Source organism: Mesocricetus auratus, unplaced genomic scaffold, assembly GCF_017639785.1.
Source record: "Mesocricetus auratus isolate SY011 unplaced genomic scaffold, BCM_Maur_2.0 Super-Scaffold_100009, whole genome shotgun sequence".
Taxonomy (NCBI): Eukaryota; Metazoa; Chordata; class Mammalia; order Rodentia; family Cricetidae; genus Mesocricetus; species Mesocricetus auratus.
In genome coordinates this window covers 23,407,910-23,435,154 of record NW_024429193.1, presented here as the reverse complement: position 1 = coordinate 23,435,154, position 27,245 = coordinate 23,407,910, and the positions used below count along the sequence as shown (strand labels likewise).

General features: G+C 46.0%; 2 protein-coding genes and 1 long non-coding RNA gene across 7 annotated transcripts in view; 1 reads left to right on the top strand and 2 right to left on the bottom strand.

The window, feature by feature from the left end:
- Manba (mannosidase beta) overlaps positions 1–10,620 on the top strand; it is a 72,981-nt gene extending 62,361 nt beyond the window's left edge. For 3 of the 4 annotated variants that reach the window (XM_040751751.1, XM_040751750.1, XM_040751753.1), the window contains exons 14-17: positions 2,306–2,450; positions 5,604–5,746; positions 6,566–6,823; positions 9,397–10,620. In XM_040751751.1, coding sequence (XP_040607685.1) covers positions 2,306–2,450; positions 5,604–5,746; positions 6,566–6,823; positions 9,397–9,621 — 771 coding nt within the window. In that variant the 3' untranslated portion in view covers positions 9,622–10,620. The remainder of the gene's footprint in view (positions 1–2,305; positions 2,451–5,603; positions 5,747–6,565; positions 6,824–9,396) is intronic. The other variant, XM_040751752.1, reaches the window with a different exon arrangement.
- Positions 1–17,935, bottom strand: part of LOC121142320 — a 38,881-nt gene extending 20,946 nt beyond the window's left edge. Inside the window, exons 1-2 of the long non-coding RNA XR_005879305.1 lie at positions 17,781–17,935; positions 13,249–13,424 (exon numbers count right to left, since the gene is read on the bottom strand). This is a non-coding gene — a long non-coding RNA (uncharacterized LOC121142320). The remainder of the gene's footprint in view (positions 1–13,248; positions 13,425–17,780) is intronic.
- Positions 17,936–25,863: 7,928 nt separating this feature from the next.
- The window catches only part of Nfkb1 (nuclear factor kappa B subunit 1), a 114,745-nt gene continuing 113,363 nt past the window's right edge, over positions 25,864–27,245 (bottom strand). For both annotated transcript variants that reach the window (XM_040751747.1, XM_040751749.1), the window contains one exon: positions 25,864–26,459. In XM_040751747.1, coding sequence (XP_040607681.1) covers positions 26,299–26,459 — 161 coding nt within the window. In that variant the 3' untranslated portion in view covers positions 25,864–26,298. The remainder of the gene's footprint in view (positions 26,460–27,245) is intronic.

Here is a 27,245-nt window from a genome sequence, read left to right as displayed (position 1 = left end):
AGGAAGGGTATTTACTGCAGACCCAGACCTGACACACCTTCCCCATCTGTCTCCACTAAGGTTTCACTTTTCTTTGTTTGGTTGGTTTTGAAGACAGGGTTTCTTTGTAGCTTTGGAGGCTGTCCTGGAACTCACTCTGTAGCCCAGGCTGGCCTCAAATTCACAGAGATCTGCCTGTCTCTGCCTCCGGAATGCTGGGATTAAAGGCGTGCACCACCACCATCTGACACAAGATTTCACTTCTTGGCTGCTTCTCTTCACAGAACATTCTAGAAATTGCTTTACTAAATTGATTTGGTACAGTAACACAGGCCGATGCTTACTCTGGGGATCCAGATTCTCAGTGCATAGGTATCAAGGTTTCAAAGTAGATAGATCCTGCTCTGTTTAGTTGAGACAAGAATTTCTTTTCTTTTTTAATGTAAAGAATTTGGCCAGAGGTCCTGAGTCAAATTGCAGATTAGCTTGACTGACAGAAAAATTGTTTTGTCTGTTTTTTTTTATTTCATCCCCTTGGAGATACATTTAGACCAACACATTCCAAGTGTACACTGTGACCAATCTGAGCTGTCACCAGTGCTGCTGCAGAGATTTTTTTTTAAACTGGCTGTCATTGCTGCGGTTCCCAGCAAGCTGGCTCAGAATGAGCTGGCTGTGTCTTAATCAGCTCAACAGACAGCACTCTTTCCTAGAAGCTGAACTCTGTGGATGCTTCCCTACATCCTTCTAGCCTGCCCAGCCCCTTCTCTGCTCAGAAGTCCTGGTGACGTTTTGGAAATGAGAGTTGACTACGTCACTCTTTCCTAGAAGCTGAACTCTGACTTCCCTACATCCTTCTAGCCTGCCCAGCCCCTTCTCTGCTCAGAAGTCCTGGTGACGTTTTGGAAATGAGAGTTGACTGCGTCACTCTTTCCTCTTGTAGCATGCCAGGACTTCAGCTGCCTTCAGGATACAGCAGCCCCTTGCCACGCTTTTCACGACTTCTCTGGTCAGGGTCTGAATTCCTACCAGGTTCTGCCACTGCTCCAGGCCTTCTCCGCCCAGGCCACCCTAGCCCACCCTCTGTTCTTAGCCAGCCCACACGCACACGCGTGTGCACATGCACGCACACATACGCCACTGCACCTCACAGACTTTGTTCTCTCTGGCTGGAAGGTTCTGCTCTATCCTCCTAGGACGGTCCTTACTTTTCTACTGAGCCCCTTTGCAGTACCACTGAGACTCAGCATTGGTTGGCCTGTGTTCTATACAAGGCAGTAAATGCCATTACAGTGGGATATATCCTCTTTTTCACTTGGACAAGAGGTTTAACATCACGGACACGTTGTATGTACTTCACTGTCACTATTCACTATTTGTGGGATGACCGTGACTTCACCCTTCTGGAAATGTATGTCTGACTCATTCAAGCAGTAACTTCATTGTTCCTTCCTCCCCATCCAGCCTAGCACTGTCCAAGAATTCTTCCTTCATCTGAGATTTGTTGTTTATAGAAGTGATCTGCAATTAGTTTCCTAGTGGCTAGGAATGTTTCTTTTTCTCTTTCTGGGGTGACTCACACTCTGTTCTAGGGCCTCCCTGTTCTGTGAGTGATATCTTATTGCTCTGATCGTCTCTCCAGGATCTCTGAGCCCCTCCTAAGCAGAACTCCAAGCTAAGACCACAAGGTACAGTGTCAGTAAAAGCAGCAGTAAGAAGGACCGAGTTTTCAGAGATGGTGGCGGGAATTGAGGACCTGCCTGGAGTTTGTCTGTGCCTCTTAAACAAGAACTAGATGCTCTCCATTGGCTGGCACAATACCATCTGTCCTGACAGGCCTGAGAAGCTGTAGGTTAATTATAAAAAACCGTGATGTGAAAAGTTAGAAGACAGAGACTGGATAATTCACTCAAGGCAACAATGTTGTTTTTCTTCCAGTTTTTTTTTCCTAATAAAAGTTTTTTTTCCTTTTTTAAAACTCTGAATGTATTTGTAAAATCTGCTGTTGCAAAACAACCTGATGTTTGACTACATGCAGCATTTGTTCTGGAATAATAGCTTTTGTTTTCCCTCATTGCTTACATCATTCTTGGCTTTTAGACCATCCTATTTGCTCTGTCACCTGCTCTTATGACAAATAAAAACCAAGCCCGCCCCCCACAACCCTCTGTTGTAATCATCAGTTTCTCTCATGCCAAGGAACTAGCTCCAGCTTTAATACAAATAATGTATCCCCAATGCTAGTCCAATTGTCTAGTTTATCCAATTCTGGAATCTAGAATAATGCCAACGAATAACACCTGTGTGTGAATATCTCCTGAATCAGGTGATGCAGGCCCAGTGTGTCAAAACAGAAACCGAATTCTACATGCGCAGCCGCAGCGAGATAGTGTATGGAGAGGGCCACACCATGGGGGCACTCTATTGGCAGCTGAATGATGTCTGGCAAGCTCCTTCCTGGTCCTCTCTTGGTGAGTGTTTCTTTGTGTGAGCTAAATCAGTGCTTGTGTGGAGAGGGACTGGGAAAGCACGGAGCCCGAAGAATCAGATTGTCCCCGAGGAGAACTGGGCAAAGAGGCTGTTCCCTGAAGCTGCCCCGTGAACTCGTCACCCAGCTGCAGTCTTTCCATGAGCCTGCTATGCTGGACAAAAGCAGGCTGCTGAGAAGTTACAGAGAACCCAGGTGTGATATGGGGTGAAGTGGCGCGCGGGCGTGTGTGTGTGTGTGTGTGTGTGTGTGTGTGTGTGTGTGTGTGTGTGTGTAGTATGTATGTATTTAGGTGTGTGTGTGAGTGTGTATGTATGTGTGTAGTATGTATTTAGGTGTGAGTGTGTGTGTATGTATGTGAGTGTGTATGTGTGTAGTATGTATGTATTTAGGTGTGTGTGTGTGTGTGTATGTGTGTGAGTGTGTATGTGTGTAGTATGTATGTATTTAGGTGTGAGTGTGTGTGTATGTATGTGAGTGTGTATGTGTGTAGTATGTATGTATTTAGGTGTGTGTGTGTGTGTGTATGTGTGTGAGTGTGTATGTGTGTAGTATGTATGTATTTAGGTGTGAGTGTGTGTGTATGTATGTGAGTGTGTATGTGTGTAGTATGTATGTATTTAGGGGTGTGTGTGTGTGTGTGTGTGTGTGTGTGTACATGGGCCAGAGATAGATATGAGTTGTCCTCTTCAATCATTCTCCCTTTACTTTTTTTTCCCCACCTGGAGCTCTTGAGCTCATCGATTCAGGCAGGCTGGCCAGCCAGCAAATCCCAAGGAACCCCGGTCTCTGCCTTCCCAGTGCTGGGCATGCTGGTGTGCCCAGGTTTTTACATGGGTGCCGAGCATCTGAACTTGCGTGGCAAGCAATTTACCAACTGAGCCATCCCCCAGCCCCCACTGCATAGCATTTTGAATTTATTTAAGCGGGTTTTTCAGGGCCCGAAGGGCATTGACCTTGCTCCATGTAGGAGAGTTCTGCCAAGCAGAAAACTGGGTCATGCATATGTCCCAGGGCCCCATCCGCTACCTCTAGCTTAAGTCTATAAAATCCCCATTATATGCTCTCTTTGTGTCTTGGAAGAGGTAGTGGAGTCAGAAATGCAAGTTGGAAAGGTTGCCAGCTCAACCATTTCAACTGGCAATGGGTGATGTGTCTGGAATAGAGTTTGCAGTTGGACCAGTTTCATCTACTTCTGTACCTTTAAGAAATGAAGGAGTCATAATGGGTCTCTGACCTCTAGCAGAGGAAGTAGTGGGATGCTGTCAGGTGAAAGATAGCAGTCTGTCCACCCTGATGGTTGTCATCTGTGAGGCCGTCTTTGCTCCAGGAGCCATCTCCCACTAGCATAAAACTCCCCATTAGAAACCCCGTGAGGCTGGCTTCTCCATCCCACACTGCTTCCACCAATTGCTGTCTTAAGAAACAGGAACCACTGGGAATGAAGCGTTAAGACTTGAAATTTTGCAAACCTCGAAAGATGCTGGTTTTGATCTTTCCTCCACCTTCACAGCTTGCACTGTATACTGTGGTGCCACCTCCCCTGTCCCCATGGAGACAGCTGTGTGCTGCTGTGCCCCAGGCTCTGTCCTACTGCACAGCATCCCTGAAGTGCTGGCTTTGCAAGTCAGAAAGCAGCCTGCAGAGGTTGGGCAGCACGCTCAATGTCCTGTGGTCCAGAAAGCATTGGCGACTGACTGAATCACGCCAGTTTTGTTTCTTTAAGTACGGTCTATTAATCACTCTGCTATCTTTGATTTATTGCTTCAAAGTGGCTTAGTCACCAAATTGCTTTACAATTGACAAAAAAAAAAAAAAGACGATCGGGATGTTTTTCTAAAACTTGTGCAGCTGGAAAAAAATGCTATCTGTTTAGTTAATTAAAATCTTTGTCATTTCTCCCTCCTCCAGATAGTAGTTGGCAATATTTTTTCGAAAGTTCACTCCCTACTTTAGCAGAATTAAAATTTACTTTTTACATCAACATCCTTGAGAAGGTTTTCCCACCTTTTTCTCTTTGTCTTCTGCTCCAGAAGTGGCCTTTATCAGGGAGAATCTTCTTTCTCTGACGGATATTGAGAAAGGAAGACGATGAAAGATTGACTGCGAAGCTGTGGTGGCTTGAACGAGAATGTTCCCATAGGCTCATGGATTTAAACATTTAGTCCCCAGCCAGCAGCACTGTTTGGGGACATTATGGAACCCTTAGGAGGTGGAGTGTTGTTAGAGGAAGTATGTCACTGGAGGTGGGGCTTAGAGGGTCTATCGCCTCGTACCACTTCCTGTGTGTGGCTAAAATGTGGTCACTCAGCTCCTGCCATGCCTTCCCTGCACTGTAGACTCTCTTTCAGGAACCTTAAGCCAAAACAAATGCTTTTGGCCATGGTACTTTTAACATGGTACTTTTAGCCTACCAGACATCTGAACAAGGCATGAGAGTTTTGTATTGTATTTGAGAAAGTATTATTAATTGCCACAGATTTAGGTATTTAGTGTGATTCTGAAAGCCATTCTATTTTGCTTAGCTTAGGAGGTTTTGTACCTGCGGGAAAGGAGACTGAAGTCTAGATGTTTCTTATGAATGAAAATTCACAGCAAGTGTCCTTTCCTGGTGCCACCGATTTCCTCCTTTATGTGTGTGTAGTAGAAAAGAACATTGGTAGCCAGGACACTGGTGCACTTTTGTAATTCCAACATGCAGGAGGCTAACGTTGTAAGATCCAGGATTTAAGTCTAGCCTGGATCTTGTGTTAAACAAATCAATCAATCAGTCAATCAGTCAGTCAAAAGAGCATTGATGTACTGAGCTTCTGGGAGAAAGGTCACCTCTAAGAAAGAGCTATCTTGGAGTAAAATCTGGGCTCACGATACTGTCCCCAGCATGTTTCAATTAAGTGCTTGCCTCGTTCTTCCCTTGGGAAATAAGCAGTTACTACCTGCCTTTATCTTTCTAATGTGAGGTTGACATGAAGCTGTCTCCAGAGTTGATGTTCAGAGCTGTTAACACACCTGAGTTCCCCCTAATACAAACACCCTCACATGTGGACGTCAAAAACTTCTGACAAGCTGTGCTTGCTGCTCATGTGGGCCTGGTCTGCCTGCCCATTCCTGGTGTCTCCTGACTGTCTGTTTTCAGAGTATGGAGGAAAATGGAAAATGCTACATTATTTTGCTCGGCGATTCTTCGCTCCACTCTTACCAGTAGGTTTTGAAGATAGAGGTGTGTTTTATGTCTATGGCGTGTCAGATCTTCACAGAGACTACAACACAAGGCTCACTGTGAGTTACTTGGATTGTGTATGTGTGTGTGTGTATCTAAGGTTGAGGGGGACTTTTAGATGACTTCTTTAATTGTTTGGAATACTCTTTTGGGGACATATCAAAATGCTTCTAGTGTATGTAGCATAAGCTGGGCTGTGTAAACATACAGTGTTCAGGCTAACATCTGCTATGCATTATATAACCTGGGCAAAGTTGTTACCATCTTGGGGATTCAGTTCCTTCCTTTGTCAGATAATACTAGTCTGTCTCCTTTAGTATTATGGGTGAAAGTGAATAGAAGAATTACATGAAGAATTGTGTAAACGTCAAAGTGCTGTGTAAATGTAAGATTATAACTGTGAGAAGCTGGTACTAGTCCAAATTTCACAAAAGAAGTAGTTAAAAAGGTGGGTAAGGCTGCAATCAGTAAAAGTATCTGGAATAGGTGTATAGAAAAATGAACTGTGTCTTCAGTTTAAGTAAAAAGAAAGACTTAGAAACCCTTCAGTGTCCACAGATTAGATGATTCCACTAGTGCTAGAAATAGGTCCTGTCTGTAGAAAACCTGTAATGTGCCAGGTACTGAGCAGACAATGGGTTGTTACCATTTTTAATTCTCATGACAGGCAGTAAAGTTTTCAGTGGAGTTCTTCTCATGAAGAAATGGATCCTGGGAAGCTGAGTGATTAGTTATATGGGTAGAACTTAAGGGGCTGTATGAAAACTCGGACTTAATAGTCAGCTGGTTCTTCTGGTCTGCTGTCCAGCCAATATTACCTTCCAAATAGACGGACAAAGCAGTAAACAGGAATGCCACTGTCACTCTTTTCTTCCCAGGTGAGGCTCTATACCTGGAGTTCGCTGAAGCCTTTGTGCTCTCTTGTGACTGCAAGAACTGTGATTAAAGCAGGGGCAGCGACGATTCTCTACAAGGAGCCAGTGCCTAAGCTGCTGAAGAGATGTAAGGGATGTATGAGGGAGACCTGTGTGATTTCCTTCCAACTTTCAACTGACAGTGACCTCTTCAGCCCAACCAACCACCATTTCCTGTCTTCCCTGAAGAATGCCAGAGGGCTGGCCAAGGCCAACATCACTGTGAGTGTCTCTGGTCTGGGGTCCCAGTGACCTGTGTTCCTTCAGTAAAAGTATCTGGAATAGGTGTATAGAAAAATAAACTGTGTCTTCAGCTTAAGTAAAAAGAAAGACTTAGAAACCCTTCAGTGTCCACAGATTAGATGATTCCACTAGTGCTAGAAATAGGTCCTGTCTGTAGGAAACCTGTAATGTGCCAGGTACTGCGGCCCAGGAATCACTGGGGGATGCTTGAGTCGCTCCACTTGTGACTCTTTAAATACAATTTATTAATCACTCCACTGCCTTTGATTTATTGCTTCAAAGTCACTTAAACACTGAACCTCTTTATAATTGGCAAGGAAAAGAAAAAGGATAATTAGAATGTTTTTCTCACAATGGTGCAGCTGGTAAACTTGGCAGTAGTTGGTTGAAAACCTTTCCTTTTTTTCCTTCCATGTAACACTTGACAACATCTTTCTAGAAAACTTCAGTCTCTGTTTCAGCTAAATTTAAATTTGTTAAAGTTTACTCTGCTGAGATTTATTTTTTTCAAGAGGACTGAAAACATACCTTCTTCCCAGATTAATGGTGAAATAGTCATGTGACCACATCCAAGTCCTCTGGAAACACTGAGGTAGAATGGAGATAAGAAAGTTGGCATATGCGTATGTCATTCAAATTTTTTTTTTTAAAAAAAACAGCAAAGTAAGAAATAACTTGTGGTGTTTTAATGAGAAAATGCCCCCCCCCCAAGCTTGAGTATTTGAGCTTTTGGTTCCCAGGCAGTGATACTGTTTGGGGAGGTTTCAGAGGTGCAGAACTTCTTGGAGGAAGTGTGTCACTGGAGGCGGGCTTTGAGAGTTTAAAGCTTCACGCCAGTTCTAGTTTGCTGTCCTGCTTCGCGATTGTGGTTCTAGAAGTGAACCCTCCGCTTCTGTGCCTGCTGCTGCCCTGCTGCTTGCTGCCACGCCTCTGCTCTGCCTTCAGGGGATCTCAGCACTGCCCTGTGTGCTGCCTTGGGCGTGGTGCTGTATCACAGCAACAGAAGAGCAACCCATGCTCCGCCAAGGCAAAGGCAGCTAAATCACCGACACGGTCACAATCTGTTCACTTGGTTTCTTGATGCTGGAGAGATGGCTCCATTGCTAAAGTGCTAGCAAACATGAAGACCTGAGCTTGATCCCCAGAAATCAAGGAAAAAGCTGGTTGTGGCAGCTCGTTCCTGGAACCCCAGCACCGTGGAGGCAGAGGCGGCTTGCTTGCCAGCCAGCTTAACTGAACTGGAGAGCTCCAGGCTCATCGAATGACCCTGTTGTGGGGAAATAATCTTTTTTGTACACTGTGAAGATGTGTCATTCTGATTGGTTTAGTAAAAAGCTGGACAGCCAATAGCTAGGCAGGATTTTCAGGCACATGGAATGCTGGGAAAAAGAAGGGGGAGTTGCCAGACAGACAGAGAGAAAGCAACATGGGCAGTATAGAGTAAAGGTAGTAAAGTCATAAGACAAAGAATAGATGGATAAAAATGGGTTAATTTAAGTTGTGAGAGCTAGTTAGTAACAAGCCTAAGCTATCAGCTGAGCTTTTATAACTAATAATAAGTCTCCGTGTCACTATTGTTGAGCTGGTGGTCCCAAAAAACATGTCTAACTGCACCCTATCTCAAAAAATAAAGTGAATAAGCAATTTAGAAGGTTACTTGACCCTGATCTGTGGCCTCCCTGTGCTTAGTTTTGTGTGTGTGCATATACATATACACATGCATATACGCACACACCTAAAAGGTTTATTTTTTAATTATTTGCTTAATTTTTGCATAGCTAAGCTTTGGTTACTTCATGATAATTTGGGTAAGGCAGCAGAAGGGCTTCTTGTTCTATGTCATTAGATATCAGTGAGACTTGTTTTTCCAGTAATGCTGATTAGCAGTTACTGTCTGGGTACTTATTGTGTGTATCTCTATGAACCCAGAGTTCAAGCTCAAACCCCAGCTCTGCTGTGAGATGCAGTTATGTGACTGTTTTCTCCAAGGCAGGCATCAGAGAGAGCTTGGCGCTGCTGCCTCTTTTGGCCTTGACCTTTCGGCAGTAGCCAAGGCTTCCCTGGTGCCTCCTGGCCTGGGTGGTGCGAGCCACGTGATCTGCCTGCCTGTGTCTGCTTTGGGGTCTTCACTGGAAGAGAAGGTGCCATGATTTGGGAACATAAGGTGTAGCTTCATACCTGAGTCTAGAAGCTCTGTGGTTACACTCTACAACTAGGCTCAGTTCTAGTCCTTTGAAAGTCACTTAAGCCACCAAAATGCCAATTGCCCCTTTCCTGGTGATATTCTAATGAGGGTTCCTAAAGATATAAATCTTGCAGCTTCTCAAAAGATACTTTCCTTAATTATTGACGTTTGTGCATTTCCTTGGCTCGAGATGACAATTTGGTAAGTTTCCACAGACTTAAATCATTTTCCAGGTATTGTCAAGTGTCATAACTGTACCAAATAGATGACTTTGTCGTTCAGACCAATGCAGTTTTTATGAGGCCTACAAAAGTGTCCGTCAGTTCTTTCTTGTCCTTCAGTCCCCTTATCTTTTTTATTTCTCCAGGTCAACATCTCTCAGAAGGGTGGTTTGTTTGTTTTTTATCTGAAGACTTCTGCCATCGCTCCTTTTGTGTGGTTGGATGTAGGAAGCATCCCAGGGAGATTTAGTGATAATGGCTTCCTCATGACGAAGAAGACGCATTCTGTACTGTTTTATCCTTGGAAGCTCACCAGCAAGAGTGAGCTGCGGCAGGCTCTCAGTGTGACCTCCCTGACAGACATCTACTGAAGGGACATGTGTGGGTTGTATTTCAGCTGACACTGGGAATGAAGCCTTTCTAAAGCATGGCTGGAGAGAGAGTCAGCCTGAGGTAAAGTGAAGAGGCCACGGCACATCTGCCAGCTGGTGTGCGCTAACCGTCTGCTCGTCCAGTTTTACAGCGAATGCTTTCAAAGATGGCTGATCACCCAGGTGATGCTCTTAGACAAGGTCATTCCCAGGTGTTCTTGAATCTTTCAGGATTGTGTTTTTTGAGCTTTGTCCCACAGCTAAAGTGCGACCAGAAAGAAGAGTTACAAACCTGATGATCTTTTGGGGAGCCGCTGCATTGTGACATTGCCTTGTCACAATATGTGCGGAACTAAATGTGGAGGTTGTCAATAATGCAGGCCTTTCATAGTTGTGTGGAACCCTACCCACTGAAGACACAGTGTGCCTGTCATTGCCAGAGGACATGGGAGCTCAGATGCGACAATAGAGATTGCTTGATGGCAGCCATTTTGATTGCTCTTAGTTGACAGTGGAGGGACTTGATGACTGTCATTTGATCACCATCTTGACATAGGATCCCTTTTTTTTTTTCATCTGGTTTGTTCTTAAAAGACCATGGGAGTGATCTTTCTTTAAAAAGACATTCCTATAGTCCCAGCACTCTGGAGGCAGAGGCTGGAGGCTTACAAGGTCAAGGCTGGCCCTGACTACACTGTAGAATTTTTCTGCTATCTTGGCCCTAAGGTTTCATGTGAGCATTAGGCTTCACTCTGATTCTGATGAGCTTCCTAATCCAAAGGTATGAGCTGCATTTAAACTCGTCGGCTCTGGGGTGGAAGTAGTAAAAGATGGTAATAAGTAACTAATTTGGGTACAGGTTTGTGGACTTTTTTATACTACTTTTGTACTTTTTCTGTATGTTTAAAATTATATAAAAAGCCGTAGGCTACACAAATTGCATTGACAACTTGATAGTTCATCTGCTTCACTATTTAATAAACATTCTGTGTTGTGCAATGCTGCATTGAAGATTCATTTCTGCTTGATAAATGAAAGAATTTGAAGAATATAAATGGAGACTACTGGAAAGCATTCATAATTACTTAATGAAATGGGCAGGCAATGAGTATTTTTATTTAAACCTGAGACTCATTGAGTAATGGTTTTGTTTTTAAAACTGAGGAGCATTAGGTTGAGGAACCCTGAAGAGAAGATGAATACTACAGGCTGTTCAGTCCTTTCCTTCAATACCCAAGAGTTTCCTCATCTTACAGACACACACACACACAAACCCTCCCTTCTCTCACATGAGGCTGCTCAAGGTCTCCACCTCGCTGAGGGCAGCAGAGGCCCTTGCTCTTCACTGACTGGATGGGTTCCACATGAGAAGCCCGTGAAGTAGGCTCTGAAGCTGATAGACTAGCAGCTATATCCAGTCTACATCCTGTGGGAGGACAGGTGTGAAATTGCTTAATTTTAATGTGTGGAATCAAATGTGGAAGTTGTGAGGTGATAGCACTATGTAACGCTACCTACTGAAGACGAAGTGTGTGGCTATTATTGCCAGAGAAAAGAGGAGCTCTTAGTCCACCGGGACGAGAGAGATGGCTTGAAAGCTAAGAGCACTTGCTGCTCTTCCAGAGGACCAGAATTAGGTTGCCAGCACCCACATTAGACATCTTTCAACTGTCTGTGCCTTCAGGTCAAAGGGCTCTTGATGGGGGATGTCTTTCTCTATTGGTTGGTGAATAAATGCTGACTGGTAAATAGCCAGGCAGGGAGTAAAGGCAGGACTACCAGAGGAGGAGAATTCTGGGGAGAGGATGCAGAGGGTGAGCCTCCAGAAGGATGCCATGTAGCCACCAAAGGAGTAATAGGTCTGGGCATTCTCCTGTAAGCCAAGACAACATGGAAATACTTAGATTACTAGAAACGGGTTAATAATTAAGAGAGAGCTAGTGGATAAGAAGCCTGAGCCATCAGTCAGACAGTTTATAATTAATATAAGCCTCTGTGTATTTATTTTGAACTAAGAGTGGCAGGACTAGGCAGAAAAGAAACTCTGTCTGCCGGCTCTGATACCCTCTTCTGGTCTCTGTAGGTACCTGCACACACAGTATGCGTGCCCAACCATGCATGCATGCATACACACACACATGCACATATTTTAGAAGTTATGAGGCCTCTTTTTGGGAACTCATTGCATGGTTCTCTAAGTGTAAATTTTGCAGATGATAACATCATGTCACAATGTTTACATTGGGTTCTTTGAATGTAATCTTTTCAGTAAGCATGGAAAATGATAGTAGGCAGAAAGGACATTGCTAAGACTTATTTCCTTTTATTCTGTGTGTACGAGTGTTTTGCCTGCATGTATCTATGTACTTTTTTTGTGAGCCTGGAGCCATCAGAGGCTTTCTAACTTCCATGGTCACCTGCACGCATATAGTGCACATAGACCCATAAGCAAATCTAGAAATAGAAATAATAAATCTTAAAAAAGAGAGTCCCAGTTTGCCAGGCCATGCTTGTTACTCCCATCTGCAGTTAGCTGTCATCATCTGCCTAGTTAATCTTGAGATCCCTGCTATTACAGGGAGAACTAGGCACACTCCATAGAGTCTGTCGATGAACCTGTAAATAGACACCCCAGGCAGGTCTGGAATCTGAGAATGGCAGTCACCAGGCACCTTTCCCCAAGGAAGCTTACAGAAGGCTACATATCCCATTGCCCATATAAGGGATACATTTCAGTCCTTGCTTCCATGACATCTTCCAACACACATTGCTTCTATGGAATTTCCTCCCCTGCCTCTGCCACCCAGGAACCAGAGGCAGCCTGGGTGATGGGTAAAGGATGGTGCTTTCAACTTTTCCTCACTTCCTCTGAGACCTATAAAAAGAGGCCCGTACCCCTGCCTTGTGAACCCGAGCCTCCTCAGAGTCCTTGCCATGTCACTATCTGTGTGTGTGGTGATCTATTGTTTCTAACCTAACAAAGCTTTCCTAGAGACCAGAATGCAAAGCTAGCTACAAACCATAGAGGCCAGGCAGTGGTAGCACACACCTTTAATACCAGGACTCAGGAGACCGAGACAGATGGATCTCTGTGAGTTTGAGGCCAACCAGGGTTACCTGAGAGTGAATCAGTCTAAAAGAGAAACAGAGCTCATGCCTTTAATCCCAGCACTGGAGAGGTATATAAAGCAAAAGCAGGGTCTTAGGAAGGCAATTAGTCTCCAGCCACCCTGAGTGAATCTGAGGAGCAGTGCAGTCTGAGGACAGGCTCGCCCCTTCAGTCTGAGCGTTGGTAGAGATGAGAACTCTCTACTGCCTGGCTGCTTTGTTTTTTCTGATCTTCAGCTTGAACCCCGATATCTGTCTCTGGCTTTTTATTATTTGTGCTACATGTGTGCCCATAGCATTAATCATTATTCCTTTTTAAACTTCATTTGTTCTTTATGTTTTTCACACCATGTATCTCGATTCCATTTATTTCCCCGTCCTTTCATATCTGCTCTTGCAATCCCCCCCCCCACAAATAAAATAAAATTTAGGAGAAAAAGGAAAATAAAGGAAAAATTTCATCATGGAAGCTGTAGTATGACCCAGTGAGTCACACTGTAAACCCTCTTGTCTACTTACCTTTACTTGAGGGTGTTCATTGCAATGAATCATTGATCTGCTTCCAGTCCTCTGGTTTTTGCTGCACCGTCGTTACTTGGCCCCTCACTGGAACTCCTCTTGGATATCCTGTTGCTGCCGTGTGCCGTGGAGATCCTATAGTTTTGGATCTGTAGGACTGGCCCCTTCACGTGATCCTGCAAACCATGATTGGGGTGGATGCTGGAGTGGACCGACTCATAGCCCTGGTTCTGGGCCTGGGTCATTGCAGGATTCATCAGCCTGCCAGTTCTCCCCTGTCCTCACCACCAGGGTGAGCTCTCAGGCATTGCCCCGGCTGGTTCACCCCTTGCAGCAATGAGCAAGGGGCGGGGCCGGTTCTCCTGCTTTCACGCCCTCAGGGTCGGCTGTCCCACACCTATCAGGCCTAGTTCCTACTGTGTTGCCCAGATGAGGTACAGGGGCAGCTCTCCTGAGTGCTGCAGCTGGTGAGGGGCAGGGACAGCTCTCCCATCTCTCCCCTGCCCACATCACCACATGGCAGATGAGGGGTGGGGCCAGGTCTCCCAAGCTCAGGTTCTCAGGCTGGTTCATCCATAACCCTGTCAATAGGGTCAGCTCTGTGTACTGCCCAGGCAAGGTGCAGGGTCCTGTAAAGGGAAACCTTTTCCTTGAGAGAAGCCTTCCTGCCAGCCTGGTTCCAGAGCTGCATCAGTCCCAAGTAAACACACAGGAGGCTATATTAATTATGAAGCTGTTGGCCTTGCTTGTTTCTTACTGGCTAGCACTGACTTAAGTAATTACCCCATAATTGTTAATCTAAGTATTTCTCTTACCGGAGAATAGTTCTGGGCTTCCTACCCAGAGTCCTCCTGGACTCCTAGTCCCACCTATCTAACTTCCCTATTAGCCAACAGTGCTTTATTGACATAATCACAGGACTTTCCCCATCAGGGTCCACTTTCCTGAATGCTGCAGCTGGTGAGGGGCAGGAACAGCTTCCTCATGCACCATAGGTGACAGGGTCAAGGGTGGGGGCATCTTTCTCTCACTCTCACCACCACAAGGCAGACAAGGGGTGTGGCCAGATATCACACCCTCAGGGCTAGTCACCCACGCCTCCCCCAACAGGATCAGCGAGCGCTACTGTGCCACTCAGGCAAGAAGCAGGGCCCCTTTTCCTGAGAAGGGAGGGGAAGGGTTGGCTTGTCTGTAACAGGCATCGAGGGGCAAGGCATAAATTAATCATTACTCTAGTAGCCTTCTTACCTAGAAGGACAATCTGCCTCAGTGTCCCCCTGGAACCCCATACTCGAAATCTTTCAGGAAGGCCATCTTATCCAGCATTTTGGGAAAATTGGTTTTGGAAAACATTATAAAATGAAAACATTTCAATGGGTCTCCAGAGGCTTTCTTTATAATTAATATATAAAGAAGAATACAAGACCAGCTGGCCAGCTAGGCCAGGCTCCGCTGTATAAGCTAACCTGCCAAGACATCTTTGACCCCTTGAGCAGGAGCCAATCAATTATGGGCTTTGTAGAAATAATAGCAATGTGTCCTTGTCTTGTGTGATAAATATCCATCCTCATGTTTGTACACAAGAGCCACCAGGTTCAGTCGTAAAGGGGAAGTTTGCAATAATAGTGTAGTTTGATTCTTCAGCCCTTTAGGAAGACTTAGCAAGCTCTCGTGTGCCAGCTCATGCTGTGTAGTGATGGAATCTCCGAGTGACAATCCATACACATTACCCAGAAGCTCTTGGGAAGGGGCACATTTCTGTTTGACAACTGGCATTCGTTCTTGCCTCTAACACATTTGGGAACACCCTCTTATTATTCTGTTATCATTCTTTATTATTGCCTTGGTAAAATTTTGGGGGTCCAGAGAGAGTGCACACATTCCCAGGGGTTGGAGCAGCTACTACAGACTGGCCAGGCAACAACCAGACTGTCTGTTCTATGAAGGAGGCCGTGTCCAGCTCCAGGGAGTGAATCATACCCTGTTGAACCAAACATATTCCCCTTTGTCAGTGGTGGTGTATGGTTAAGCATGCGATGTAAATTGGTATCTTGATAACTCCTGCCTCGTAAGAGAGATACTGGAGGGGCTGGAGAGACGACTACGTTGGTTGAGAGCACTTGCTGCTCTTCCAGAAGGCATGGGTTTTGCTTCCCAGCACCCACAAGAAGTCTCACAGTCATCTGTCATTGTAACTGCCAAGGATCAGACACCCTCTTCTGACCTCGGGCACCAGGCACGCAGATGGTGCAGTCATACAGGCAGGCGAAACACTCATACACATAAAATCTTCTAAAGAGAGATACTGGAAGTGTATCTTGCTACTGGACGTAGCTGAGAAACATCTATTTGGAGACCTGACATTTAAGAGCTGTTGATGAAACAGTGTTGACAGGGACAACAATGGTGTAGAGCTGTTAAGTTAGACCTCCACCCTTGAACTCGGGTCTTAGAGTACCAAAAAGGCCTCGTCTGTTCCATCTACTTGCAGTGAGGTCTTCTGATTTGACAACCACAATCATCCTAATTGACACAATTAAAGGAATGAGCTTTGGCCTCAGACATATTTGGCACCTGTGTTTGCATACTGAGCCAATACCAGCAGGTTTGAGTCTTTCTGTTCCTTAATCTCTATATTTTCTATTTGTGTGCAAGGTACATGTATATGTTTGCAAACATGCATGTGAGGTCAATGTTCAATGTCTTCCCAGAACTCTTTCTACTTTATTTATTTAGCTTTTTGAGACATGGTTTCCCTGTGTAGCTTTGGAGCCTGTCCTAGAACTCACTGTGTAGACCAGACTGACCTCAAACTCAAAGATCCTCCTGCCTCTGCCTCCTGAGTGCTGGGATTAAAGGCATGTGCTACCACCGCCCGGCTCTACAATATTTTTTTTGAGGCAGGGTCTCTCTCTGACCTGCAGCTCACCGATTCAACAGGGCTGGCCAGCCAATGAGCTCTGGGATCTGCCTGCCTCTGCTCTCCCTGCTCCTAGGTTCCAGGTGTGCCCCACGGCGCCTGGCTTTTACAGATGTGTAGACGTGCAGATCCTCACGCTTCAGCTGCAGGCACTTTACCGTCTGAGGCATCTTCCCAGCCCTTCTCTGCCTTAGCTTTATGCATATAATATATAAGTATAATTCAAGCCACCTCGTGCGTTAGCTGTGAAAACTAAATGAGATGATCGATAATGGTAGCATGAGTACAGCAATTGTGAGCTATTGTGCTTATTGCCCCACATGAAGGCAATGGGACAGGTCTACTAGGGAGGTGGGTTTATTTGCATCTGGGCAGGCATCTCAAGGTAGCTGGGAACAGTGTCACCTAGAGATCCAGAGGGAGTGAGGAGGCAGCAAGCGCCCCATTATGCTACCCTGACTGGCTGTCCTGAAGCCACCCTTGGATAAAGTCACAGAGCCCATTTGGCTGGCAGATGAGGGGTCCAAAAGCGATCAAGAAATTTGAATGACCTGACAACATTTAATAAGGGAAAGTTCATGCAAAATAATGGATTTACCTGTCTCTGATCTTCATGCTATTGAAAAAAACCGTAAAGCCTGTATTTGTTGAATTCACTCATAATCAGGCAATCTCATCTTGTAATCGATCAAAATCACCTTCACAAAATAGGCCTTGGGGAGAGCAGGGTGGGCATGTGGGCTTCCCCTCAACAGTGGGGTGCTGGGCCACCCATCCCCTGGGCTTGGATGCAACTTCCTTTAACTCCAACATGTGTTAATCTTGAACCAGTCACGGAACATCCAAGCTTTAATTTCCTTATCCTATAGACGTGGTCAATAGGTCAAATGGGATCAGCCTGTCCGGTGCCGGCTGGGATAAGCTCACAGTAAATGCTGCCTAATGGTTACTGTTCTCCAAAAGAGTGTGGGAGCCGGCAGGCCTAGGGAGTCTCTTGGCCAAAGTGAGTTATTTGAAGGCTCACTCCTAGGGGGTGGGGGTGGGGATGATTCCAGGCTCTATGACCCGAGTTGAAGAAGCAGAAAGATGAATATACCCTCTTCCTTTTTCGGTATGGCTCGGGCCAATTTTATCTAAAGCAAAGCAAAGTGCTGCAGGAGGTAGGGCCCCTGCTGGGTGACGGCGCAGGGCTCTGCAGCTGCCCACAGAGGCGACTTATCTCCTATGCACAGGAAATGAGGCTGCTAGGAGGTGGCAGGCCAGGGCCTGGCCAAGTCTGGCTTTTCTCAAGCTCCCTGGGGGGTGGGGGGTTCTGCACCTTGTGCAGGGAGGGTGAGGAAGAGCCTGTGGGAGCTGGCTGCCACTGCCCGGAGTGTGTGCATGGGTCGCTGTTTTAAAGAAGGAAGGCAGAGAAATGACGGGTGAAAGGAGCTGGGGGGAGAAGATGATACGAAGGGAGAGAGAAAGTGGGGGAGACAAAAGGAAAGGGAGAGAGAGAGACAGGAAGAGGGCTGGAGAGAAAGGAGGAAGAGCAAGAAAGGGAAAGAAGGAAGGGCTGGGGAGGGGAGGCGGGGGAGGGGAGAGAGAAGTAAGGAGGCTGCAGCTCTCTTACCGGGGCTCCCGCATCTTTCCAGGCTCCCGGCAGACCGACAGGCAGCAGCAGGGCTGGGTCACAAGCTTCCAATAAGCAGAGCAACTTCCTGCTCTACTTTTCGTTTCTACCCATCCTGCTGCCCTGGCAGAAAGGTAGCAGCCGCGTGATTGTTAATGTGTGGTGTGTGTGTGTGTGTGTGTGTGTGTGCATGCAGTGTGTGGTGTGTGGTGCGTGCATGTGTGTGTGTGTGCATGCAGTGTGTGGTGTGTGGTGCGTGCATGTGTGTGTGTGTGCATGCAGTGTGTGTGACATGTGGGGTTGTGTGGTGTGTGTGTGTGTGTGTGTGTGCATGCAGTGTGTGGTGTGTGGTGCGTGCATGTGTGTGTGTGTGTGCATGCAGTGTGTGGTTGTGTGGTGTGTGTATGTGTGTGTGTGTGGTGTATGAGTGTGTAGTGTGTGTGTGGTGTATGAGTGTGTAGTGTGTGTGTGTGTGTGTGTGTGATGTGTGTTTGTATGTGTGTGTGTGGCCTGTGTGTTTGGTGTGTATGTGTGCGTGTGGTGTGTATGTGTGTGTGTGGTGTGTATGTGGTGTGTGTGGGTGTGTGTGGTGTGTGTATGTGTGTGGCATGTGTGGTTGTGTGGTGTGTGTATGTGTGTGTGTGGTGTGTATGTGTGTGTGTGGTGTGTATGTGTTCGTGTGGTGTGTATGTGGTGTGTGTGGGTGTGTGTGGTGTGTGTATGTGTGTGGCATGTGTGGTTGTGTGGTGTGTGTATGTGTGTGTGTGGTGTATGAGTGTGTAGTGTGTGTGTGGTGTATGAGTGTGTAGTGTGTGTGTGTGTGTGGTGTGGTGGTGTGTTTGGAGGTCTCAGGACAACTTTGTGGAGTCAGCTCTCACCGTCCACCTTTCTGTGGTGTCTAGGGAGCTTGTGTGAGCACTCACCTTTACAAGCAGAGTCACCTAGCCAGCCTGGAATGATTTCTAATTGAAATTTAATTACTGTGACTCTGGAAACTTGACAGGAAGCCTCTGGAATAGAAGAGGGAGGCACCAGAAGAGCTACAAAAACGCCTCAGTAACAAAGGAAAAGATGTGGCCACCCGCTGCTGTGTGGCAGCTTGTGGCTCGCCTGTGGAAAGGGATGCCTTCCCCTTCCAAGTTGCTCCTCTCTGCAGCCTTAAGGAGCCCCTCTGCCCCTCAGAGCCACATGCTGTGTGCATATGCGGTTCCCAAGTCACCTTAGGCTTTTGGCTGGATGGTGGGGAAGGCAGAGCCAAACGATGTCTGTGCCCTTCAAGGGGTCAACTGGGAAGGCTGTAGGGAGGCTTATACATAGATCTGAGTGGTTCACAGAAATACTTGGTTGGCCCACACTCCTGGGAGTACTGTGTCCCAGACAGTGACGGAGAGGTGCAGGGACTATGGGGCCCTAGGAAGAGCGTAGGAAGGGTCGTTACTAGCTCTGGTGGCAAAGCCTGCCTGGGTGGCTGCGGAAGGACTTCACAGAGGTGTCCCGAACAGTCCTCTTGGCCTCTCTGGTCTACCGGACCTTCTGTTGGGAGGCAGGATTCAGTGTGGGGGGAGCAAGGACGGAGTGCGGGTGGGTTTTGGAGGGCTGGGTACTTGTTGAGGTATGCATGCGGGAAGTAAGGGCAGGAAGTGTTGAGAAACAAGCATCTGGGGGCTCCCATGCCAGAGGGAAGGGGCCGGAAGGAGAAGGGTGAAGGAAGGCCCCTCCTGTCCTGTCCTAGAGCTCTCTCTAGTTTTGGTGTTCTTGGCTGAGTTAGTTTGGTGGACTGTTGTCTTCCAGCTGTTGGGCCAGCTGTGAGTAATGTCCTTCGGTGCCCCTGACCCGCAAGCTGCTCCGGCTGGCACAACCGTGTGACTGATTTGTTCCTCCAAGGCAGCCATGCACTCTGTGACTGGCTTTATTAAAGAGCGAGGCTGAGACCCAAACAGTGCAGACCGAGTGTTGGTCCAGCTCTCTCTCTCTCCACAGACGGACCAGTCACCAGCACATAAGTCCTGTGGACGCCCATCTACCTCCGAGTGTTACAGAAATAAATATTGGGAGATGTTTTTAAGTGGAAGTATTCACATTTAAAGATATGTGTTTAATTTTGTAAGGTTGTTGTTTCCAAATCACAGGAAGGAACCTACTTCAAATGGGTAAGGAACAGGCACATTTGGTCAGGAGATAAAACAGGCATGCTGCATAGCAAAATCCATGCTATGAAGCGCCTCCTTCAAATCTCCGAGTTATTCTGTAATCTAAGTTGTACACTGTTGCTTTGGGAAAGGGAAGATGACCTTCAAAATCACCACCATCACCATCATCATCACCATCACCATCATTTGCTTTGGAGACAGGATCTCACTATACAGTCTAGGTTGGCCTGAAACAGATGTTAGTCTCCCTGTCTCAGTCTCCTGAGCTCTGGGAATACAGGCATGTGCTCCAAGCCTGGCTTTACAAAACAGCTTTGGAAATGCAGAACCTGTCTCTTTCAACATGGAGCAGACCTATCTGGGGACTTGGTGTCTAACATCAAGGTTGGGCCTTTCCCAGTGGGAGGTGTTTCTTGCTCTTTCGGGCTTTGTGTTTTTAACCCCAACTCTGCTTTCTGGCACTGACTGAGTGGAATCCTGGAGAAGGGCTCTTACTTTGTCTGTTAGGCTTCTGGCCTGGTCAGAAGAAACAGAATCTCCTAGAAGCAGCCCCTGCCTCTTTCCCTTGGCTGTCAAGGTGGTGCCAGCTCTCTCCAGACAGGGCATGATCGGCCAACCACCTTGCCCCATTCCTTCGAGTGGGATCCCAATGGGCTTCCTGAAGAAATGAATCTGTAAGTCCTGCCAGTCGAAGGTCTCTTACACAGTGTTGGAGGGACAGCTCTATGCTGAGCCACACCCCAGCCTCTGAATAGGTAACCCTTCAAGATCCCTGCCACATCCATTACCAGGGGAAGCGTAAGTCAGAAAGAACATTTTCCTGGAAAACACAAAACAGGAAGAAAGGGACAGTGGCCTCTAGCCCATGAATAACTCATGCGTGTGCATCTTGGCTCACTGGTAGTTGGTTTTACCAAGCAATATATATGTCTTTTTCGTGACAGTCTCGGCTCCCTTTGTGTATGGGTCGATATATTATGATTCCACCATTGCACAGAGTGTCCACATTTTTATAAAAACAAGCTAGTTTTTCAACAGAGACTTCAAGCAGCCTCAAAGATAGTCTTTGGAGTTAGTCAGACCTCAGTTTGAGTCTGGGATGAGCCAAAACTGAGCTTTGTTTGTGTATCGGAAACGGGTTGAATACCCACTCGTTGCCTTCTGGAGAATTATTAGTAACCCTTGATTGGAAGGGACTGGTGTGTAAAGACGTTCATTCGGGCTGACTCCTTCCCCTTTGCTTTTCTCTGCTACGATTTAACAGGCTCTGGCTCTGTACGCTGTGCTGGTGACCACAATGTCTGTGTTGCAGAGAGCTACCGCAGGGGACCCAAATGAGCAACAGCAGGGCTTCCTTCTGCTGAAGAAGGATGGCTGCGGGTCCCGAAAAGGTCTGGGTTATGCCTGCAGAGTACAGAAACCTCAAAAGATGACTGAAGTTCTGAGGAAGCTATTTTTGAGGGGTGGCCTGCTGTGAGACTAGCTCTCTGGGCAAGCTTATTTCAGGCCCATTGTAGCATCCCACCTGACCATCTGCTCTGCCTCTGGCATTTATCTCCTCCCACAGAGGGGCAGGCGATGTTGGCTGCCTTCCTGTGGACTCTCTAGACCTGGGTAAGAAGGGGAAGTTTCTGGAACAAAGAAGAGCCAAGATTTCTTATCAAAGAATAGAAATGCTAATTTCTATATTGGCATGGACAGTCTGGCTGGTGTCTCTCACATCAGTATCTGTCAATCTTACCTATCTATCCATCCATCTATCTATCTATCTATCTATCTATCTATCATCTATCTATCTCTCTATCAATGTATCTATCTGTCTATCAATGTATGTATGTATGTATGTATGTATGTATAGGGCTGGAGGGATAGCTCAGCTGTTTAAGGCTAGGTTCACAACTAAAAATATAAGAGTATATATGTATGTATCTACCTACTTACCTGCCTGCCTATCTATCTATCTATCTATCTATCTATCTATCTATCTATCTATCTATCTCTCTATCAATGTATCTATCAATGTATGTATGTATGTGTATGTACAGGACTGAAGGAATAGCTCAGCTGTTAAAGGCTAGGCTCACAACCAAAATATAAGAGTATGTATGTATGTATGTATCTACCTACTTGCCTGCCTATCTATCTATCTATCTATCTATCTATCTATCTATCTATCTATCTATCTATCATCTATTCATTTATTTTTGATTTTTGAGACAGGTTTCTGTGTGTAGCTCTGGCTCTCACAGAACTTGCTCTGTAGACCAGGCTGGCCTCGAACTCAGAGATGTGCCTGCCTCTGCTCCTGAGTGCTGGGATTAAAGGCGTGTGCAATAACTGCCTGTCTTAAGTCAGTATCTTTTTATGCTGAACTGCACTTTCTCATGTCTCATCAGAAACCTGGGAAATGGTGATATCCACTCTACATCCAGGGCTTAAAACCCTCACTGGCATTTGTTTTCAAATCTGTCATTTGAGCAGGACAGCAAAACAGCCTGTCTCTATTATGGGCCACATCTGCTGAGGTAGGCCTAAAGGCCAGGCGGGGTCACCTGGCGGCTGGTAGGTTGGTTTGGCTGGCATTGACTAGGATCTTGGTTAAGGCTGTTGACTGAACACCGGTGCTGGCCTTCTCTACGTGGCTGCTTGGCTCTCTCTGAACGTGGTAACTGAGTTTCCAGGAGAACGCCCAGGAGGGCTGGCAGAAGTTGGGACCTAAATTTGGAAGTTACTCTACATCTTCTCTGTCCTGCTACATGTGGCTTAGACTCAGGAAGAGATGGACTCTTTCTCTCAGTGGGATGGGTATCAACATCATGTTCCAAGAGAGGACCTGGCTGAGGAATGGGGGCATGGTTGTTCCAAGAAGTATTAAGGAACACCAGAAAAATACTTTTTTTGCTTTATAGTTTTCAAAAGTCAGAATAACAAGGGTGTGTCAGGGCAGAGAAATGATAATATAATAGAACACAGGAGTTTCTTTTTAGCAATGTTCTGTTTATTTGTGATGCATTCTAAGTTGTGAAACCCAGTCTGTTTTTAAACCACAGAATAAAATCTTGTTTAAAAAGGCCTCTTCAAGATTTCTTATCCATGATTGGTAGTATGTCTAATGTTCTTAATGCTTAAATTTTCATACATTTGGAAATTTTGATAGAGGATTCAGATTAATTGGGATATTGGTTTATTAAATAGTTATTCCTTAGATTAAGTAACAAGGAGGGCCCAAAGGGGGACACATCTATTTCCCTGGAAGGAGAAATAGATCTCCTGGGAAAATGGGGCAGGTGGGGATGGGAACTTGAGGGACCAGGTTGAGAGGTGGATGGAGGGAGGGGGGGATGACTTGATGGGGGAGTATTTCAGGGTCAGGTAGAAACCTGATGCAAGAGAAACTCCCAGGAATCTTTAAGGATGACCCTACTAGGACTCCTAGCAGCAGTGGATAGGTAGCCTGAACTGGCTTTCTCCTGTAGTCAGATTTATGATTGCCCCAATCGTCATCAGAGAGCCTTCATAGAATAACTGATGGAAACAGATGCAGAGATCCACCCACAGCCAAGCACTAGGCTGAGTCCAAGGAATCCTGCTGACTAGAGGGATGAAGGATTGTATGAGCAAAGGGACCAGAGTCATCACAAGGGAATGGATGGGAGCAATTGACCTGCTCATGGGAACTCACAGACTATGGGCCAATGGCTAGGGAGCCCACAAGGGACCAGCCTAGGCCCTCTGCATGTGTGGTGGTCATGTGACTTGATCTGCTTGTGGGACTCCTGGCAGTGGGAATGGGGCTTGTTCCTAATGCTCTGGTTGGCTTTCAGGAACCTGATTCTCATACTAGGTTGCCTTGTCCAGTCTTAACACAAGGGGAGGAGCTTAGTCCTACTTCAACTTGACATGCCATGCTTTGTTGACACCCATGGAAGGCCTGTCCCTTTCTGAACAGAGGTGGAGGAGGACTGGATTGGGGAGGGGGTCAGAGAGGAGGTAGGGGATGGAATGGGAGGAGGGGAAGGGAAAGCTGCAGTTGGGATGTAAAATAAATGAAAAAATTTAATAAAAAAGTCATCTCTTCAGTGATATTTTATTTAATCTTATACACAATCCCTATTGATATTTAACCATTATTTATCTTCTTGCCCTAATACAATCATGCCCTAACTCGGGAGCCCAGGATCTAAATATCTGGTTATAAACTCAGAAGCACCTTAACCAAAACTCAGTTGATCTCTGTAAGCCTCAATATTCTCTGTAAGTTGGGAATATTTTGTCGCCCTCCCCCAATTTGGGTTATTTTTAAGACTAAGTGACTTAACATATGCAAAGTTATCCTGCTTGGTTCCCATCACCCACACAGCTGGAGTTCTCTGGTATACTGACCCTGCTGTGGACACTGGCACACAAGATGTCTATTTGGGGTACCTTGATCTTGACAGCTGTGAGGAGGATAGAGGGAGACCAGCCCAGAACTGCCTTAGTCTATCTCCCAGGGATCTGCAGGTCACAGAGATGGGACCGGCTTTCCTATGCCTACCATGAAAATGGGGGAGGTAGGTCTTTGTAGTGGAGGCAGTTGCCAAAGGTACCTACCAGTTCAAGTATCTTGGATGGGGTCAGTGGTAGGTCACTTGTATAGCATGGACAAGGCCTTGGATTTTTTTTTTTCTCTAATTTATCTGTGCGTGAGTGTTTTGCCTGCATGTACATCTGTGGACCATATGCATATCTGGTGCCCACAGAATCCAGAAGAGGGCATCAGATCCCCCTGGACTTAAGTTACAGATGGTTGTGAGCTGCTTGTGGGTTCTAGGAATTGAACCCACTGGCTGGTCCTCTGGAAGACCAGCCAGTGCTCTTAACTACTGAACCCAAAGACATTGAATTTGATCTCTTTATCACAGACCAAATGACCTTGGTTACACATCATAGTCCAACATAGGGACTTAAAGCCATCCATTAACCCCTCTTCTTTCTAATTTCAACTCTGAGTGAAAAGACACTAAGTTTCATGCTGGAAGGCCTTTTGGGTATGTTGAAGTTTAGTTTTTAGTTAAAAAATGTCTGTTTTCTTACATCTCAAACATGCACACAATGTAGTAAGTCAGACACACACACCACATTCCCTCTCTCATTTTCCTACTCCCCTTGAAACCCTTCTGCTTCCTTTATGTTTGTGCTATGTGTGACTTAGTTTAATTAGGGTCACTTGCATGAGCACGGGTAGGGGTCTATTTACTGAGGCATGGGCAGTGTGCCAGGGCCTGCACCACGGAAGAAATGACTCCTCACTCCCCTAGCAGCCATTACTGACCAGGTGTTACTTGTGTGTGATGGCATTCACGAGCCCCTCCCCATATAGGTTGAAGGGCCACATCTTGTATGGGTTGTGTGTAGTCAGTCATAATTACTGTGTGTTCATGAATGCAGTGGCCATGAAGATGATGTGCAGAAGTTTCAATATGTTGAACATCACAGAGACAGAGAGAAAACACTGTATAGAATGGAAAATGTCGATGCCATGTGTCCAAATGAGGTTTCCTGGGCCAGAATTTGCCAGATTCAACTTCAGTCTTGGGTTAGAACACTTCTCCCCATATTTGTACATTTTTAGCTTAAAAACATGTCTGAAGGAGAACGCAGATGTGCCACACAGGCTATGGACTGATCCCAGTGTCAGGGGCTCCTCTGAAAAAGTATTTGCAGAGATCAGACAAGATGAGGTCAACAATGTGCTTGTCCTTTTATTATAAAAGTAAAATAAAAAATAGCATTTATAAATCCAACATTTTTCTTTTAAAGTATTTGATTTAGAAAACATATTTACAATAGTAAAATGCAGAAAGGGGGAAAATACTATTTTCAGCATTGATTGTAGCATGTTTTAAATATTGTTAAGTTCATGTGTTTTTTAAAATCACAGATAAACCACATTAGAAAAAGCAATCTTTTTTTTATTACTCATCAAGTTACTCATTTAAAAATACCTTTTTCCTTAACCTTAATTCGGATGCACAACTGTACTGCAGATGGCTAGAAGGACACAGGTGGGGACAGCGACACCTTTAATGACAGCGGGGACCCAGCAGAGGGACAGCAGCAGCAACACGAAGCGAGTGTAATCCAGTAGCAGCTGGGAAAGCTCAAGCCACCACACCCCAAGCCACAGCTGAGCGCTGTGATACCATCTGCATGTGACAACTAAAATTCATTTCAGAACCCAGGAAGGAAGCCAAATTCGGAAGGCCTCGAATGAAATCAAGACGACCCGGTGGCCCGGTTGTCCTCCAGCACCTTTGGACTCACTCTGGATTGATGCAATGGAAGTTCAGGCTTTGGTTTACACAGTGTGGGAAATGGCCAGCAGGCTAAATTTTGCCTTCTATAGGTCCTTCCTGCCCATAATTGTGGGGCATTTTGTTCAGAGATAGCAGTGAGCTGTCTCCAGGCAAAGACTCTGTAAAGCTGAGTTTGCGGAAGGATGTCTCCACACCACTGTCACAGATGCTGTCACTGTCCCGGAGCTCATCTGTGGAGAAAGCACAGATTCATCAGTGCCTTGGCTGGACCAAGGCCATGCTATTGTTCTGACCCACTGTCCTAGTCATCATTTCCAGCTGTCAACTTCGCACAGTCTAGGGTCACCCGAAGACAGTCTCAACCGAGGGACTGCCCAGATGACGCTGGTCTGGGGCATGTCTGAGCGGGGCTGCCTTCGTTGTTAACGGAGGTAAGATGGCCTAGCCTACTATAGACTGCATCCCTTCCTGAGAGGTGGTCCTGGGCTGTGTGAGAAAGCTAGCTAAGCACGACCCTGTGAGGCAGCAAGCAGCAGTCAACCATGGTTTCTGATTTAGAGATCCAGCCCTGACTTCCCTCAACGATGGATGGTAAGCTGTAAGCTCAAATAACCTCTTTTCCTCTCAGTTGCTATTGGTCAGAGTGTTTTACCACCCCACCTCCCACGGCAGTGGGGCTCCCTGCTCTGGGTGGGCTACGTACAGAGGGATGTGCTTGCTAGCTTCCACCAGCCGCCACGTCCCATCCGGCCACCCATGCTCAACAGTGTTGCTCACAGTGGCATGAAGGACAGGAGATAGCAAATGACATTAAAAACAAAAACTGCTATAGTCACAGTTGGCCAAGAGGATATCTTTCTTTTGAAATCTCGATTTCTGTTTGTTGAAATCCTTTCTGATTTCTCTTGATTCAGAATACACTTATTTTCCCCTTAGGGATGAGGCATATTTTTCTAACTGCTCTATTACTCTTTTATAGCCAGGAAAACCACTGAACATATGACAAAATAAATTCA